The sequence below is a fragment of the Trachypithecus francoisi genome, unplaced genomic scaffold (genome assembly GCF_009764315.1).
Source record: "Trachypithecus francoisi isolate TF-2019V2 unplaced genomic scaffold, Tfra_2.0 Lachesis_group12, whole genome shotgun sequence".
NCBI classification, from domain to species: domain Eukaryota; kingdom Metazoa; phylum Chordata; class Mammalia; order Primates; family Cercopithecidae; genus Trachypithecus; species Trachypithecus francoisi.
The window spans coordinates 4,265,079-4,280,358 of record NW_022681457.1 but is presented as its reverse complement, the minus strand read 5'-3'; the positions used below and the strand labels follow the sequence as shown (position 1 = coordinate 4,280,358).

Here is a 15,280-nt window from a genome sequence, read left to right as displayed (position 1 = left end):
ATAGTAAGGTCCCAAATTGCCTACCAGCCGCAGCTAGGAATTCAGAGGCACTCCCAGCTCTGTCCCCACCCTTTGTTTTTCCCTAATTCTAAACCAGAGTAACAACCTCCCTTGACCCTGGTTGCTAAGATAAAGCCGCTCCCCAGCCATGAGGCCCCTCGAGTTCTCAGAAGTAGTGGGCTGCTCTTGATTAGTGCTAGAACTTGCTGTGCTATCTCTTGCCATCCAGTCTATCCACTAATGAAATCCTATAAGGAAAGACCCTTCTCTGACAGTAAGACCCAAGGGGCCCCCAGATACTTGCATCCCAAATCGGCATCCCGGCCAAAAGCTTAGGGAGACATTCATTTCTTTTTCCTCCTGCCATTCCACACATGTCCTTTCTTGTGTTTGGAGCCCAGAGATCTGACTCAGCCTGGGTCAGTACCACCGCTTCCCAGGAAGGGCATATTGTGGGGACCTGGCTAAGGATGCCTGAGATATCTGTGGGCATCGGGAGACGAGGCTCCATCCGGGCAGGATGGAGGGATTTGAGGCGTCCTCTCCTTGGACTTGGTTGCTAAGGGGTGTGACCGCAGGGCACCAGGGCATCCTTTGATTCACCGAGGACTCAGCGTGAGCGTTCCCCCTGATTATGGGGACCTCCCAGCCCATAGTCCCAGTTCAGATCCCAAAAGCCCCTACTACAGCTCTAGCCAAGGGCATCTGCTTCTTGGCAGTGGACCCTGGATCAAGAAATTGCTTCCCTACAGCCTCTTCCTTGCCTCTGAACACCTCCCTCCGCCCATCAAAAAGAGAGTCTCGGCCCAATGCAGTGGCTCATGCCTGTAATCCCAGCACTTTAAGAGTCTGAGGCGGGTGGATCACCTGAGATCAGGAGTTCGAGACCAGCCTGACCAATATGGGGAAACCCTGTCTCTAGTAAAAATACAAAAATTAGCCAGGCGTGGTGGCACGTGCCTGTAATCTCAGCTACTTGGGAGGCTGAGGCAGGAGAATCACTTGAACCTGAGAGGTGGAGGTTGCAGTGAGCCAAGATTGCACCATTGCACTCCAGCCTGGTGACAGAGCGAGACTCTGCCTCAAAAGAAAAAAAAAAAAAAGAGTTTCTCCCAGTCTGGGCAACAAAGTGAGACCCCCTCCTCTACAAAAAGTCAAAAAATTAGCTGGGCGTGGTGGTATGTGCCTGTGGTCCCAGCTATATGGGAGGCTGAGGCTGGAGGATCACCTGAGTCCAGGAGGTAAAGGTTGCAGTGTTTAGGCCACTGCACTCCAAAGACGCTATCTCAAAAAAAAGGAAAAAAAAAAGAGTCTCTTAACTCTGCAATAAGAACACCTCCCAATTCTGATCTCCAACCTCAGCCCCCACCTTGACCCTTCTCTTTCTTTCTTTCTTTCTTTTTTTTTTGAGACGGAGTCTCACTCTGTCTCCCAGGCTGGAGTGCAGTGGCACGATCTCCGCTCACTGCAAGCTCCGCCTCCCGGGTTCACGCCATTCTCCTGTCTCAGCCTCCTGAGTAGCTGGGGCTACAGGCGCCTGCCACCACGCCTGGCTAACTTTTTTGTATTTTTAGTAGAGACGGGGTTTCACCATGTTAGCCAGGATGGTCTCGATCTCCTGACCTCGTGATCTGCCTGTCTCGGCCTCCCAAAGTGTTGGGATTACAGGCGTGAGCCACTGTGCCCAGACTTACTTTTTTTTTTTTTTAAGACAGAGTCTTGCTCTGTCACCAAGGCTGGAGTACAGTGGAACAATCTCAGCTCACTGCAACCTCTGCTTCCTGTGTTCAAGAGATTCTTGTGCCTCGGCCTCCTGAGTAGCTGGGACTACGAGCACATGCCACCGTGCGTGGCTAATTTTCATATTTTTAGTAGAAACGGGGTTTCACCATGTTGGCCAGGCTGGTCTCGAACTCCTGGCCTCATGTGATCCTCCCACCTCAGCCCCTCAAAGTGCTGGGATTACAGGCGTGAGTCACTGCGCCCGGCTGGTCCTTGACCCATTTCTCAGGGCAGCGAAGCGAGAGTCTGCAGTTGCCTGTGTCCACCCTCATCCCCTCCCGGGACCATCATAGGCTCTCCGTGTTCACTTCTGTCCCCTTCTTTCCTCAGAAGCCCACCCGGGCAGTAAACAAGGTCCATGCCTTTGGGAAGAGAGGCAATGCGCTCAGGAGGGATCCCAACCTTCCCGTGCACATCCGAGGCTGGCTTCATAAGCAGGTGGGGTCAGTAGGAGAAGGAAAAGGACACTGGAGTCTGTGCCCCTGGCTGTCCTGTCTCTCACCTTCCAAGTCCCCAAATAGGCTTTCTTTTTCCTACTGTCACTGCCCCTCTCCTTACTCTGTCATTGTTTGTTTGTTTGTTTTAACAGTCTCTTTCTGTCACCCAGGCTGGAGGGCAATGGTGTGATCTCGGCTTAACGCAACCTCTGGCCTCCAGTTCAAGTGATTCTCATGCCTCAGCCTCCTGAGTAGCTGGGCTTACAGGCATGCACCACCATGCCTAGCTAATATTTGTATTTTCGGTAGAGATGGGGTTTTACCATGTTGGCCAGGGTGGTCTCAAACTCCTGACCTCAAGTGATCCGCCCGCCTCAGCTCCCTAAAATGCTGGGATTAGAGGCGTGAGCCACCACGCCTGGCCCATTCATTCATTCTTTCTTGACTACTTCTTGAACACTTACAGTGTTCTCAATCCCAGAGCACACACCATGCAAATAACACAAACAAGTATTTATAGTACATTCCAGATCAGGTGGAACATTGGTGGATAATAAATTAGTAAATAAATAAATGAACTTGATCATTTCAGATTGCAGGAAGGGCTATGAAGAAGTAACATAGAGGCCAGGTTCAGTGGTGTAATCCCAGCATTTTGGGAGGCCAAGGCGGGAAGATTGTGTGAGCTTAGGAGTTCTAGACCAGCCTGGGCAACATGAAGAAATCTCATCTCTACAAAACACACACACACACACACACACACACACACAAAACAAACAAAAAAAACCTAGCTGAGTGTGGTGGTGTGCGCCTATAGTCCCAGCTACTGGGGAGGCTAAGGCAGTAAGATTGCTGAAGCCCAGGAAGCTGAGGCTGCAGTGAACTGTGTTCATGTCACTGCATGCCAGCCTGGGCAACTAGTCCCGTCTACTCAGGAGGCTGAGGCAGGAGAATGGCGTGAACCTGGGAGGCGGAGCTTGCAGTTAGCCGAGATCGTGCCACTCCACTCCAGCCTGGGCAACAAAGCGAACACTCCGTCTCAAAACAAAAAACAAAAAAAAAACCTAAATTATCCAGCATCATGGCGGGCACCTGTAGTCCTAGCTACTCAGGAGGCTGAGCCGGGAGAATCGCTTGAACTCGGGAGGCAGAGATTGCAGTCAGCCGAGATTGTGCCATTGCACCCCAGCCTGGGTGACAGAGCGAGACTCCATCTCAAAAACAAACAAACAAACAAACAAACAAACAAACAGTAAGTGATGGAAAGGAATTTGAAACTTAATTCTAAGTGTTCTTTTTATTTTTTATTTTATTTTATTTTTTATTTTTTTATTTTTTTGAGACGGAGTCTCGCTCTGTTGCCCGGGCTGGAGTGCAGTGGCCGGATCTCAGCTCACTGCAAGCTCCGCCTCCCGGGTTTACACCATTCTCCTGTCTCAGCCTCCTGAGTAGCTGGGACTACAGGCGCCCGCCACCTCGCCCTGCTAGGTTTTTTTTTTTGTATTTTTTAGTAGACACGGGGTTTCACTGTTAGCCAGGATGGTCTCGATCTCCTGACCTTGTGATCCGCCCGTCTCGGCCTCCCAAAGTGCTGGGATTTCAGGCTTGAGCCACCGCGCCCGGCCAATTCTAAGTGTTCTTAATTCTCTGTTTTGAAAACGGGACTAACGTGATCTGACGTATAATTTTAAAAGATCATGCGGGCTTCTATGGGAATGGGTTGAGGAGAAGAGGCACACGAGGTCGGAGATAGTAGAGTGGTTCAAGCAGAGGCAATGTGGAGATGCTGAATTTGGGTCATGGCTCAGTGCCACCTTCCTGGCCTCTCTGTATCTCAGGCTCCAGAATAATTGGACTAAGTCTCTGTAGCTAAAGTCTCTGCCTATATGTGATCCATGTCTCATCCAAACCTCCCTAAAACTTCTCAATCTCCAACGGATAGACGAGAAAACATGAGGGTGGATTCTAGGGGGAAGTGACTTGTTCCAGAGCATAGTTTGAAAGTGGGGGAGGCCAGACGCAGTGGCTCATGCCTGTAATCCCGGCACTTTGGGAGGCCGAGGTGGGTGGATCATTTGAGGTCAGGAGTCCAACACCAGCCTGGTCAACATAGTGAAATCTTGTCTCTACTAAAAATACAAAAATTAGCTGGGTGTGGTGGTGTGTGCCTGTAATCTCAGCTACTCGGGAGGCTGAGGCAGGAGAATCATTTGAACCTGGGAGGCGGAGGTTGCCATGAGCCGAGATCACGCCACTGCACTCCAGCTTGAGCTACAGAGCAAGACTCTGTCTTAAAAAAAATAATAAAAGAAAAAGAAAGAGAGAGAGAAAAGAAAAGAAAGCAAGGGAGTCCGGAATCTATGTCAGCACAACCACCACACTTGTAATAGAAGTAGGGCTTCTATTCTATTCTATTATGTTCAGAGGGTTTCCAGCTCTCTTTCTTATCCACTCCATCGCCCTAAACATGTGTCTCTGTGTCTCTGTCTCTTCTCTCTCTCTGGGTCTTTCTTCTGTGCCTCCACCCCACTCCCAGGCTCAAGTGATCCTCCCTCCTCAGCCTCCCGAGTAGCTGGGACTACAGGCATGTGCCACAACATCCGGCTAATTTTTGTTTTTTTAGTAGAGACGGGGTTTCGCCATGTTACCCAAGCTGGTCTTAAACTCCTGGAATCAAGTGATCCGCCCGCCTTGGCCTCTCAAAGTGCTGGGATTACAGGCATGAGCCATTGTGCCCAGCCTCACCCCACTCCCTTGATCCCTGCTCTATGTCTCTGTTCTCTCTCCAAATTTCTTTCTCTCTATGGCTCTCTGTCCCCATCGTCACTGCCTTCATCTCTTTTTTCTGTTTCCCTTTACTCAAGCCCCTCCTCCCATCTCTCTCCCCAGGACAGCTCGGGGCTCCGTCTCTGGAAACGCCGCTGGTTCGTCCTCTCTGGCCATTGTCTCTTTTATTACAAGGGTCAGTGGCTGGCTGGCTGGCTTGGGGTGGGAGGGCCCCCCCACCTACCCTTCTCTCTAGCGTCTTGGCCTCCTGATCCCTGTGTGATCCTTGACCCCAGCCCCTCTTTGCAGACAGCCGCGAGGAGAGTGTCCTGGGCAGTGTCCTGCTCCCCAGCTACAATATTAGGCCAGATGGGCCGGGAGCCCCCCGAGGGCGGCGCTTCACCTTCACCGTGAGTCCGTCCATCCGTGTTGTGCACCAGGCAATGGGAACTGGAGATGAGGGCGGGTAGATATCTGCTGAGGAAACTCCAAGTCCTAACAAGCACTGGAGTATCCATTACTGGAGATAAAAGGTCTTGACAAGCGTCAATTGCATCCTCCTTTGATTTTGTTTTGGTTTGTTTTTTTTTGTTTTGTTGTTTTTTGAGACAGTCTCACTCTGTCACCCAGGCTGGAGTGCAGTGGTGCGATCTCGGCTCACTGCAACCTCCGCCTCCTGGGTTCAGGGGATTCTCCTGTCTCAGCCTCTGGAGTAGCTGGGATTACAGGTGCACGCCACCATGCCCGGCTAATTTTTTTTTTTTTTTTTTTTTTTTTTGAGGCGGAGTCTCGCTCTGTCGCCCGGACTGGAGTGCAGTGGCCGGATCTCAGCTCACTGCAAGCTCCGCCTCCCGGGTTTACGCCATTCTCCTGCCTCAGCCTCCAGAGTAGCTGGGACTACAGGCGCCCGCCACTTCACCCGGCTAGTTTTTGTATTTTTAGTAGAGATGGGGTTTCACCGTGTTAGCCAGGATGGTCTCGATCTCCTGACCTCGTGATCCGCCCGTCTCGGCCTCCCAAAGTGCTGGGATTACAGGCTTGAGCCACCGCGCCCGGCCAATTTTTTTGTATTATTAGTAGAGATGGGGTTTCGCCATACTGGCCAGGCTGGTCTCAAACTCCTGACCTCAGTTGATCCGCCCACCTCAGCCTCCCAAAATGCAGGGATTACAGGTGTGAGCCACCACGCCTGGCCAGTTCTTTTCTCTCTTTTCTTTTCTTTTCTTTTTTCTTTTCTTTTCTCTCTCTCTCTCTTTCTTTCTCTCTCTCTTTCTCTTTCTCTCTTTCTCTCCCTTCCCTTCCCTTCCCTCTTTTCCTCTTTACTTTCTTTCTTGACGGTCTTGCTCTGTCACCCAGGCTGGCGTGCAGTGACGCAAAGTGCAGTCTTCCCGCCTCAGTCTCCCGGGTAGCTGGGACTACGGGTGCGCTCCACAACGTCCGGCTAATTTTTTGATTTTTTTGTAGAAACGGGGTCGAAAGGAGGTGGCGGGTGTGGGGGGGGGTCTCATTATGTTGCCCAGGCTGGTCTCAAACGATCCTCCCGCATCGGCCTCCCAAAGCACTGGGTTTACGGGAGTGAGCCACCGGCCCGGCCTGTCCTCCTTTTTACAAGGCCGGGGAGTCTGGATTCCAAGCCTTCTCTTCCCGCAGGCAGAGCACCCGGGCATGAGGACCTACGTTTTGGCCGCTGACACGTTAGAAGACCTGCGGGGCTGGCTACGAGCGCTGGGCCGGGCCTCCCGTGCGGAGGGGGACGACTGGTGAGTAGAGGTCCAAGCCATGCTCCGACCCTCCAGCCTGAGTCAGTCTAATCACCCCAACTTCTCCCCTTTGGGGCCCTGCCCCCTTGAGTGTCCAATCACTAGTCTTCTAGTTAGGCGCCTCGTCTTCTAGGCCCCACCTCCAGGGAACTTTTCCAATCAGCAAAAGTCTTTCTCCCTTAAGCTCCGCCCACCACCTTGTCCGTCCCCGCCCACCCCAGCTGACCCTTCAATCACGCCCTCAGCTCTGCCCCAGGAATGATCAATGTTCCACACTCTCGGATTGGCTCCTTCTGAAGTCCCCTGAGCTGCCACCTAAACAATGGCAGGTAAAAGATAGTGTCAGGTTTTTAAAAAAAATGTCGGACTATCTCTTAAGCTCTGACATGGCTTGCGCCAATTATCAGGCTGGAAACTGGACTACCTGGCTGAGTCTATCCCATATTCTGGGGCATTGGTACCAGCAACCTGCATAGACGTTGTGGCCTGGCGCACAGGTCAGTTCCACATTGGAGGCCTCAGTTTCCCCGTCTGAAGAAGGGGACGATGATTTATAGTGCACAGCTTTCCTTTTTTGGGTGCATCCTTGTGTTCTTACCTGTGACAAGAGAATAGGGCTGTTATGAAGTTCGAAGGAGTGATATCTTATCTGTGTCCACTCGCTAGTGGGCAAACCAGGTCACCCGCACGACCCCAGCCCGGGGAGGGCCCTGGCGGCCCCGGTGGTCCCCCGGAGGTGAGCAGCGGGGAAGAGGGGCGCACCTCGGAATCACCGGAAGTGACTCGACTCTTCAGAGGTCGTGGTAGACCCAGGCTGCTCACGCCCAGCCCCACAATTGAGCTCCAGTCTGGACTCCAGATCCGGAGGGCGAGGAGCCCCGAGTGAGTAGGGAGGACACAGGTGGGGGCGTGGCCTAAGTGAAGGGCGGGGCCGGAAACTGCTTGGGGGCGGGCCTTAGCGCTTTCTGCCTGACTGTGTGACTTGCTGGGGCTCCTGAGCGGGGGTCACAATCTGTCGGGGAGGACTGGAGGGGAAGATGCCACAAAGCGTACATTACTGAAAATTTGGACAGTAGAGGAGGATTCTAACCCAGAAGGACAGTAAGACACAGTGAAGTGAGACATGTCCTTGAGGCTGACTTTAATGGGTAAGGAGGTGGATGGAGAGGGCTCTAGTTGACTCATTTCCCCGATTCTCTCCTTCCCACAGCCTGTTCACTCCCCTCTCTCGCCCTCCCTCGCCTCTGAGCCTCCCCCGTCCCCGTTCAGCTCCTGCGCGGCGACCCCCTGCCCCTTCAGGAGACACAGCACCCCCTGCCCGACCTCACACCCCGCTGAGTCGCATTGATGTCCGACCTCCTCTGGATTGGTGCCCCCAACGCCAGACCTTCTCCCGACCCCCCACTCCCCGCCGGGGACCTCCCTCTGAGGCTGGGGGAGGAAAGCCCCCCAGGAGTCCCCAGCACTGGAGTCAGGAGCCCAGAACACAGGTGAGCAGAGAGGTGAGAAGGAGGGGACTACATCTCCCATAAGGCCTCAGGGCTGTCTTTCCGTATTCTCAAGGCCATTGCTCCCTGGGTGTCATGGGTATTGTAGTCCGTAATGATCTCAGCTGGGCTCAGGTGAGAGAGAGCTTGAACATGTTTCCTATCAGGCACCCGGGCTGTCTTTCTAGGCTGGTCTGCGGCCATTGCTTTTTTTTTTTTTTTCTTTGAGATGTAGTCTTGCTCTGTCGCCAAGATTAGAGGTCTGTGGCACGATCTCAATTCACTACAACCTCCGTCTCCCGGGTTCAAGTGATTCTCCTGCCTCAGCCTCCCAAGTAGCTGGGATTACAGGCACCCGCCACCACGTCCGGCTGATTTTTGTATTTTTAGTAGAGACGAGATTTCCTCATGTTGACCAAGCTGGTCTCGAACTCCTGACTTCGGGTGATCCGCCAACCTCAGCCTCCCAAAGTACTGGGATTACAGGTGTGAGCCACCGCGCCTGGCCCAGCCATTGCTCTTTGAGCATCATGGGGATTGTAGTTCTGGATACTTCGTGCCAAGACAGTGCAGTGAGAGGTTTGCATCTCCCTTGTGTCCCCGGTTCACCTGGCAAGTTGGTTTCCTGCTGTTTTGTCTGAGCATAATGGGACTGTAGCTCAGAATATCCATAGCTGACTGCAAGTCTGAGAGTGAGAGCAGCAAATTCTGTCATCCCGTGGGGCTGTTTTGCCAGGCTGGTGCATTTATTATCACCCTCTGTGTCCCCACAGTGGCACACAGCTGGAGAGCAGGTAGTTGAGGAAGTTGAGAGGGCCCAGTTCTGAACCTCAAAATATCTCCTAAAGCACTTCAATTATGGACACGCCCACTCTACTATTCGTCACTAAGACATGCCGATTTCTAAACTAAACATCTCCATTTCAACATTCCTCCCAGGCATCCTCTGGCTCCTCCACTTATCTCCAGCTCCCCCCGCGGCCCCCTGGGACCCGGGCCTCCATGGTTTTATTGGTAGGTATCCTGGAGTACCCCAAATCTACCGGAGCCCCCTCCTTTCCTTTCTTCTCTATGAGGAATGTCATCTCCTGGCCTAGGGTGCCTAGAGAACTGTAGATATTTCAAAGCCCCTGAGTAGGTATGAGATTCCTGTGGTTGCTGTAACAAAGTGCATGGCTGAAAACAACAGAAATGGATTCTCTTGTGGTTCTGGAGGCCAGAGGCCTGGAGTCAAGGGATCAGCAGGGCTTTACTCCCATTGATGGCTCTAGGGAGCAGCTTTTATTGACTCTCTCTTAGCTTTAGGTGGTTGCCAGCAATTCCTGGGGTTCTGTGACTTTTTCTGCGGCTACATCTTTGCCTCAATCATCCCATGGCGATCTTCCTTTGTGTTTTTGTTGCTGTCCATCTCCTCCTATTAGGACACCCCTATGACATCATTGTAACTTAACTTACATCCACAAAAACTTCTTTCATTCTCTCTTTCTCTCCCTTCCTTTCTTCCTTCCCTCCCTCCCTCCCTCCTCCCTCCCTTCTTTCTTTCTTTTTCTTCTTTCTTTCTTTCTTTCTTTCTTTCTTTCTCTCTCTTTCTTTCCTTTCTTTCACTCTTTCTTTTCTTTCCTTCCTCCCACCCTCCATCTTTCTTTCTCTTTTCCTTCCTTCCTTCTTTCTTCCTTTATTTCCCTTCTTTCTCTCTTTCTTTTTCTGTCTTTCTTTTCCTTCCTTCCTCCCTCCATCTTTCTTTCCTTCCTTCCTTCCTCCGTTCCTTCCTTCTTCCTTTCTTTCCCTTCTTTCTTTCTCTCTCTGTTTTCCTTCCTTCCTCCCTCCCTCCATCTTTCTCTCTTTATTTATTTATTTATTTATTTATTTTTTGAGACGGAGTCTCGCTCTGTCGCGAGGCTGAAGTGCAGAGTCGCAATCTCGGCTCACTGCAACCTCTGCCTCCCGGGTTCAAGTGATTCTCCTGCCTCAGCCTCCTGAGTAGCTGGGATTACAGGCAGGCGCCACCACACACAGCTAATTTTTGTATTTTTAGTAGAGACAGGGTTTCACCTTGTTGGCCAGGATGGTCTCAATCTCCTGACCTCGTGATCCACCCTCCTCGGCAAGTGCTGGGATTACAGGTGTGAGTCACCGTGCCCAGACTCTCTCTCCCTCTCTTTCTTTCTTTCTTTCTTTCTTCCTTTCTTTCTTTCTTTTTCTTTTTTTTTTGAGATGGAGTCTCACACTGTCGCCCAGGCTGGAGTGCAGTGGCATAATCACTGCTCACTGCAAGCTCTGCCTTCCGGGTTCACACCATTCTCCTACCTCAGTTTCCAGAGTAGCTGGGACTACAGGTGCCCGCCACCGCACCTGGCTAATTTTTTTGTATTTTTAGTAGAGACAGGGTTTCACCGTGTTAGCCAGGATGGTCTCGATCTCCTGACCTCGTGATCCGCCCGCCTAGGCCTCCCAAAGTGCTGGGATTACAGGCGTGAGCCAATGCGCCCGGCCCTTTTTCTACTTTTTGTAGAGACAGGGTTTCGCCATGTTACCCAGGCTGTTTGTTTGTTTGTTTGTTTTTTGAGACGGAGTCTTGCTCTGTCGCCCAGGCTGGAGTGCAGTGGCCGGATCTCAGCTCACTGCAAGCTCCGCCTCCCGGGTTCATGCCATTCTCCTGCCTCAGCCTCCTGAGTAGCTGGGACTACAGGTGCCCACCACCACACCCGGCTAATTTTTTGTATTTTTCGGTAGAGACAGGGTTTCACCGTGTTAGCTGAAGGGGTGGCCTGCCCCTCCACACCTGTGGGTGTTTCTCGTTAGGTGGAATGAGAGACTTGAGAAAAGAAATGAGACACAGAGACGAAGTATAGAGAAAGAAACAGTTGGCCCAGGGGACCGGCGCTCAGCTTACAGAGGACCCACGCTGGCACGGGTCTCTGATTTCCCTCAGTATTTATTGATCATTATCTTTACCATCTTAGAAAAAGGGAAGTGGCAGGATAATAGGATCATCATAGGGAGAAAGTCAGCAGTAAGACATATGAATTAAGATCTCTGTGACATAAGTTTAAGGAAAAGTGCTATGCCTTGATATGCATATGTAAACATCTCCATAAACCTTTTTTTTATTTTTTATTTTTTATTTTTTTTTTTTGAGACGGAGTCTCGCTCTGTCGCCCAGGCTGGAGTGCAGTGGCCGGATCTCAGCTCACTGCAAGCTCCGCCTCCTGGGTTTACGCCATTCTCCTGCCTCAGCCTCCCGAGTAGCTGGGACTACAGGCGCCCGCCACCTCGTCCGGCTAGATTTTTTTTTTTTTTTTTTTGTATTTTTAGTAGAGATGGGGTTTCACCGTGTTAGCCAGGATGGTCTCAATCTCCTGACCTCGTGATCCACCCGTCTCGGCCTCCCAAAGTGCTGGGATTACAGGCTTGAGCCACCGCGCCCGGCCTCCATAAACCTTTTTAGTGCATAAAGAGCAACGTTGGGTACTTGAGATTAAGAGAATGGTGATGACTTTTCACAAGCATACTGCCTTCAGGCACTTGTTTAACAATGCACACCCTGCACAGCCCAAAATCCATTAAACCTTGAGTCACCACAGCACATGTCTCTTGTAAGGACAAGGTTGGGAGTAGGGTGACAGCATCTCAAATATAGAACAAAATGGAGTCTCTTATATCTACTTCTTTCTATGTAGACACATAGAAAGTCTGATCTCTCTTTTCCCCACATTAGCCAGGATGATCTCGATCTCCTGACCTTGTGATCCACCTGCCTTGGCCTCCCAAAGTGTTGGGATTACAGACGTGAGCCACCACGCCCGGCCCTTTGTTTTATTCTTAATCATAAATAAAATGTCTAAACTTCTCCATTAATTATAATATTTGCCGTGGCTATTTGATCAAGAGCCCATTATTGATCTTTCTGAAGCCAAGAATCTGGAAGTTGGTCTACTGAAGTCTGCTAATGCTTAGAAGGAAGCTGATAAGGAGAGGGGTCGCTAGGCTTGGTGGCTTATGCCTGTAATCCCAGGACATCGAGAGGCCAAGGCAGGACGATGGTTGAGATCAGGAGTTCAAGACTGGTTTAGGTGACATAGTGAGACCCCAGCCCTACAAACAAACAAACAAGCAAACAAAAAACCTTAGCCGGCACTGGTGGCTGGCACCTGTTGTCACAGCTACTCGGGAGGCTGAGGTGGGAGGATCCTTTGAGCCTAAGAGTTCAAGGCTGCAGTGAGTCATGATCATGCCACTGCACCCTAGCCTGGGTGACAGACCTTGGCTCAAAAAAAAAAAAAAGGCCAGGCGCGGTGGCTCAAGCCTGTAATCCCAGCACTTTGGGAGGCCGAGACGGGCGGATCACGAGGTCAGGAGATCGAGACCATCCTGGCTAACACGGTGAAACCCCGTCTTTACTAAAAAATACAAAAAACTAGCCGGGCGAGGTGGCGGGCGCCTGTAGTCCCAGCTACTCGGGAGGCTGAGGCAGGAGAATGGCGTAAACCCGGGAGGCGGAGCTTGCAGTGAGCTGAGATCCGGCCACTGCACTCCAGCCCGGGCGACAGAGCGAGACTCCGTCTCAAAAAAAAAAAAAAAAAAAAAAAAAAAAAAGCCAGGCATGATGGTGCATGCCTATAATCCCAGCACTTTGGGAGGCTGAGGCAGGAGGATTGCTTGAGCCTAGGAGTTTGAGATCAGCCTGGGCAACATGGCAAAACCCCATCGCCACCAACAACAACAACAACAACAACAACAAAATTTTTTTTTTTTTTTTTTTTGAGGCGGTGTCTCGCTCTGTCGCCCGGACTGGAGTGCAGTGGCCGGGTTTCGGCTCACTGCAAGCTCCCCTCCCGGGTTCACGCCATTCTCCTGCCTCAGCCTCCCGAGCAGCTGGGACTACAGGCGCCCGCCACCTCGCCCAGCTAGTTTTTTGTATTTTTTTAGTAGAGACGGGTTTCACCGTGTTAGCCAGGATGGTCTCGATCTCCTGACCTCGTGATCCGCCCGTCTCGGCCTCCCAAAGTGCTGGGATTACAGGCTTGAGCCACCGCGCCCGGCCAACAAAATTTTTAAAACTACAAAAATAAGCTGGGTATGGTGTGTGTGCCTGTGGTCCCAGCTACTCAGGAGACTGAAGTGGGAGGATTGCTTGAGCCCAGGAGGTTGAGGCTGCAGCAAACCATGATCGCATGACCGCACTCCAGCCTGGGTGACAGAGCAAGACCTTATCTCTTAATAATTAAATAAATAGTGAGGTACCTATCAGTAGAAACAGGGCGTGGCTCAGCACTGAGTTACAATAATGACCAGCCTGTGCCCTCTGACCCCTGACTTTTCTCCCTGTCTTCAGCCGGGTCCTCCCCTGAGTCAACTTTCCACCAAAGCTTGGAGACAGATGTAAGTTCTCACTGATCCAATCCTTCCTGAGTTCCCAGAGTGGGGAGAGAATGTTCTAGATGGTGGGAGGAGCGGCAGGGGAAGAGCCAGATCTGGACCATCAGTAGCTCCTGCTCTCCTTTCTCCAGACACTGCTGACCAAGTTGTGTGGGCAGGACCGGCTCCTGAGGAGGCTGCAGGAGGAGATAGACCAGAGGCAGGAGGAGAAGGTGCGAGGCCCTGAACGGAGGATGGGGTGCCTGGCCTCTCTGCCTGCCCTGAGCCCTTCCTGACTGTGGAATTCAGGATGCTGACTGGATGTCCGGGACGTGAGAGGACACCTTTTCTTTTTTCTTGGGACTAGGCATGGCTTCCAAAGTCTAACCACCCTCTCTCTTGGTGCAGGAGCAACTAGAAGCAGCTCTGGAGTTGACTCGGCAGCAGCTGGGCCAAGCCACCAGGGAGGCTGGGGCTCCCGGGAGGGCCTGGGGTCGCCAGCGCCTCCTGCAGGACCGGCTGGTCAGTGTGAGGGCGACCCTCTGTCACTTGACTCAGGTGAGCACCTGGGAAGGGGCCGGCCCTCCTAGGAGGCCCCAGGAGTATGCAAGTGGTTATGAAGGGGACCTGCCGCAGAGGGCTCATAGGAAGATCGTTCTTCAGAAGTCTACACTCCAAATTTTATTATTTTTCTCTCTCCTCATTGTCTTGTAACCCCTCTATTTTTTAATTTTTTTTTTTTTTTTTTTTGAGGTCGGGCGCGGTGGCTCAAGCCTGTAATCCCAGCACTTTGGGAGGCCGAGACGGGCGGATCACAAGGTCAGGAGATCGAGACCATCCTGGCTAACACGGTGAAACCCTGTCTCTACTAAAAAGTACAAAAAACTAGCCAGGCGAGGTGGCGGGCGCCTGTAGTCCCAGCTACTCGGGAGGCTGAGGCAGGAGAATGGCGTGAACCTGGGAGGCGGAGCTTGCAGTGAGCTGAGATCCGGCCACTGCACTCCAGCTTGGGCGACAGAGTGAGACTCCGTCTCAAAAAAAAAAAAAAAAAAAAAAAAAATTTTTTTTTGAGATGGAGTCTTGCTGTGTCGTCCAGACTGGAGTGCAGTGGTGCCATTTCAGCTCACTGCAACCTCCGCCTCCCGGGTTCGAGCAATTCTTCCACCTCAGCCTCCCGAGTAACTGGGATTACAGGCACGTGCCACCACACCCGGCTAATTTTTGTATTTTTAGTAGAGATGGGGTTTGGCCATGTTGGTCAGGCTGTTCTCGAACTGCTAACCTCAGGTGATCAGCCTACCTCAGCCTCCCAAAGTGCTGGGATTATAGGCATGAGCCACACTGTGCCCGGCCTTAAGTAACTCTGAGAATTATGATATGTGATATGCGTAAATGAATGAATGAATGAATATTTAACACTTCAGGTACTTGGCACATAGTAAGCAATACTTAAGTGTCAGTTATAACTATTATCTGCAAAACGGAGACAATAATAGTAACTACCTCATAGGAATTAAATGAGAGCTGAGAACTGTGCCTAGCCCATGGTCAATGCCCAATAAGTGTTAGCTAATACTATCATTGTTATTGTTGGTATTGGCAAGGAAATCCCTGCTGCCACAACAAGGTGAGTGGTGCTGTGGTTATTATTTTCTTTTTGAGACGGATTCTTGCTCTGTTACTCAGGCTG

The 15,280-nt window shown here is 51.4% G+C and overlaps 1 protein-coding gene across 1 annotated transcript in view; it reads left to right on the top strand.

Annotated features, from left to right (window-relative positions):
* Positions 1-15,280, top strand: part of PLEKHA4 (pleckstrin homology domain containing A4) — a 33,337-nt gene that overhangs the window by 1,208 nt on the left and 16,849 nt on the right. Inside the window, 11 exon segments of the mRNA XM_033223937.1 lie at positions 2,113-2,220; positions 5,109-5,181; positions 5,295-5,395; positions 6,636-6,745; positions 7,412-7,627; positions 7,956-8,235; positions 9,172-9,246; positions 13,568-13,577; positions 13,580-13,614; positions 13,743-13,823; positions 13,999-14,148. Coding sequence (XP_033079828.1) covers positions 2,113-2,220; positions 5,109-5,181; positions 5,295-5,395; positions 6,636-6,745; positions 7,412-7,627; positions 7,956-8,235; positions 9,172-9,246; positions 13,568-13,577; positions 13,580-13,614; positions 13,743-13,823; positions 13,999-14,148 — 1,239 coding nt within the window.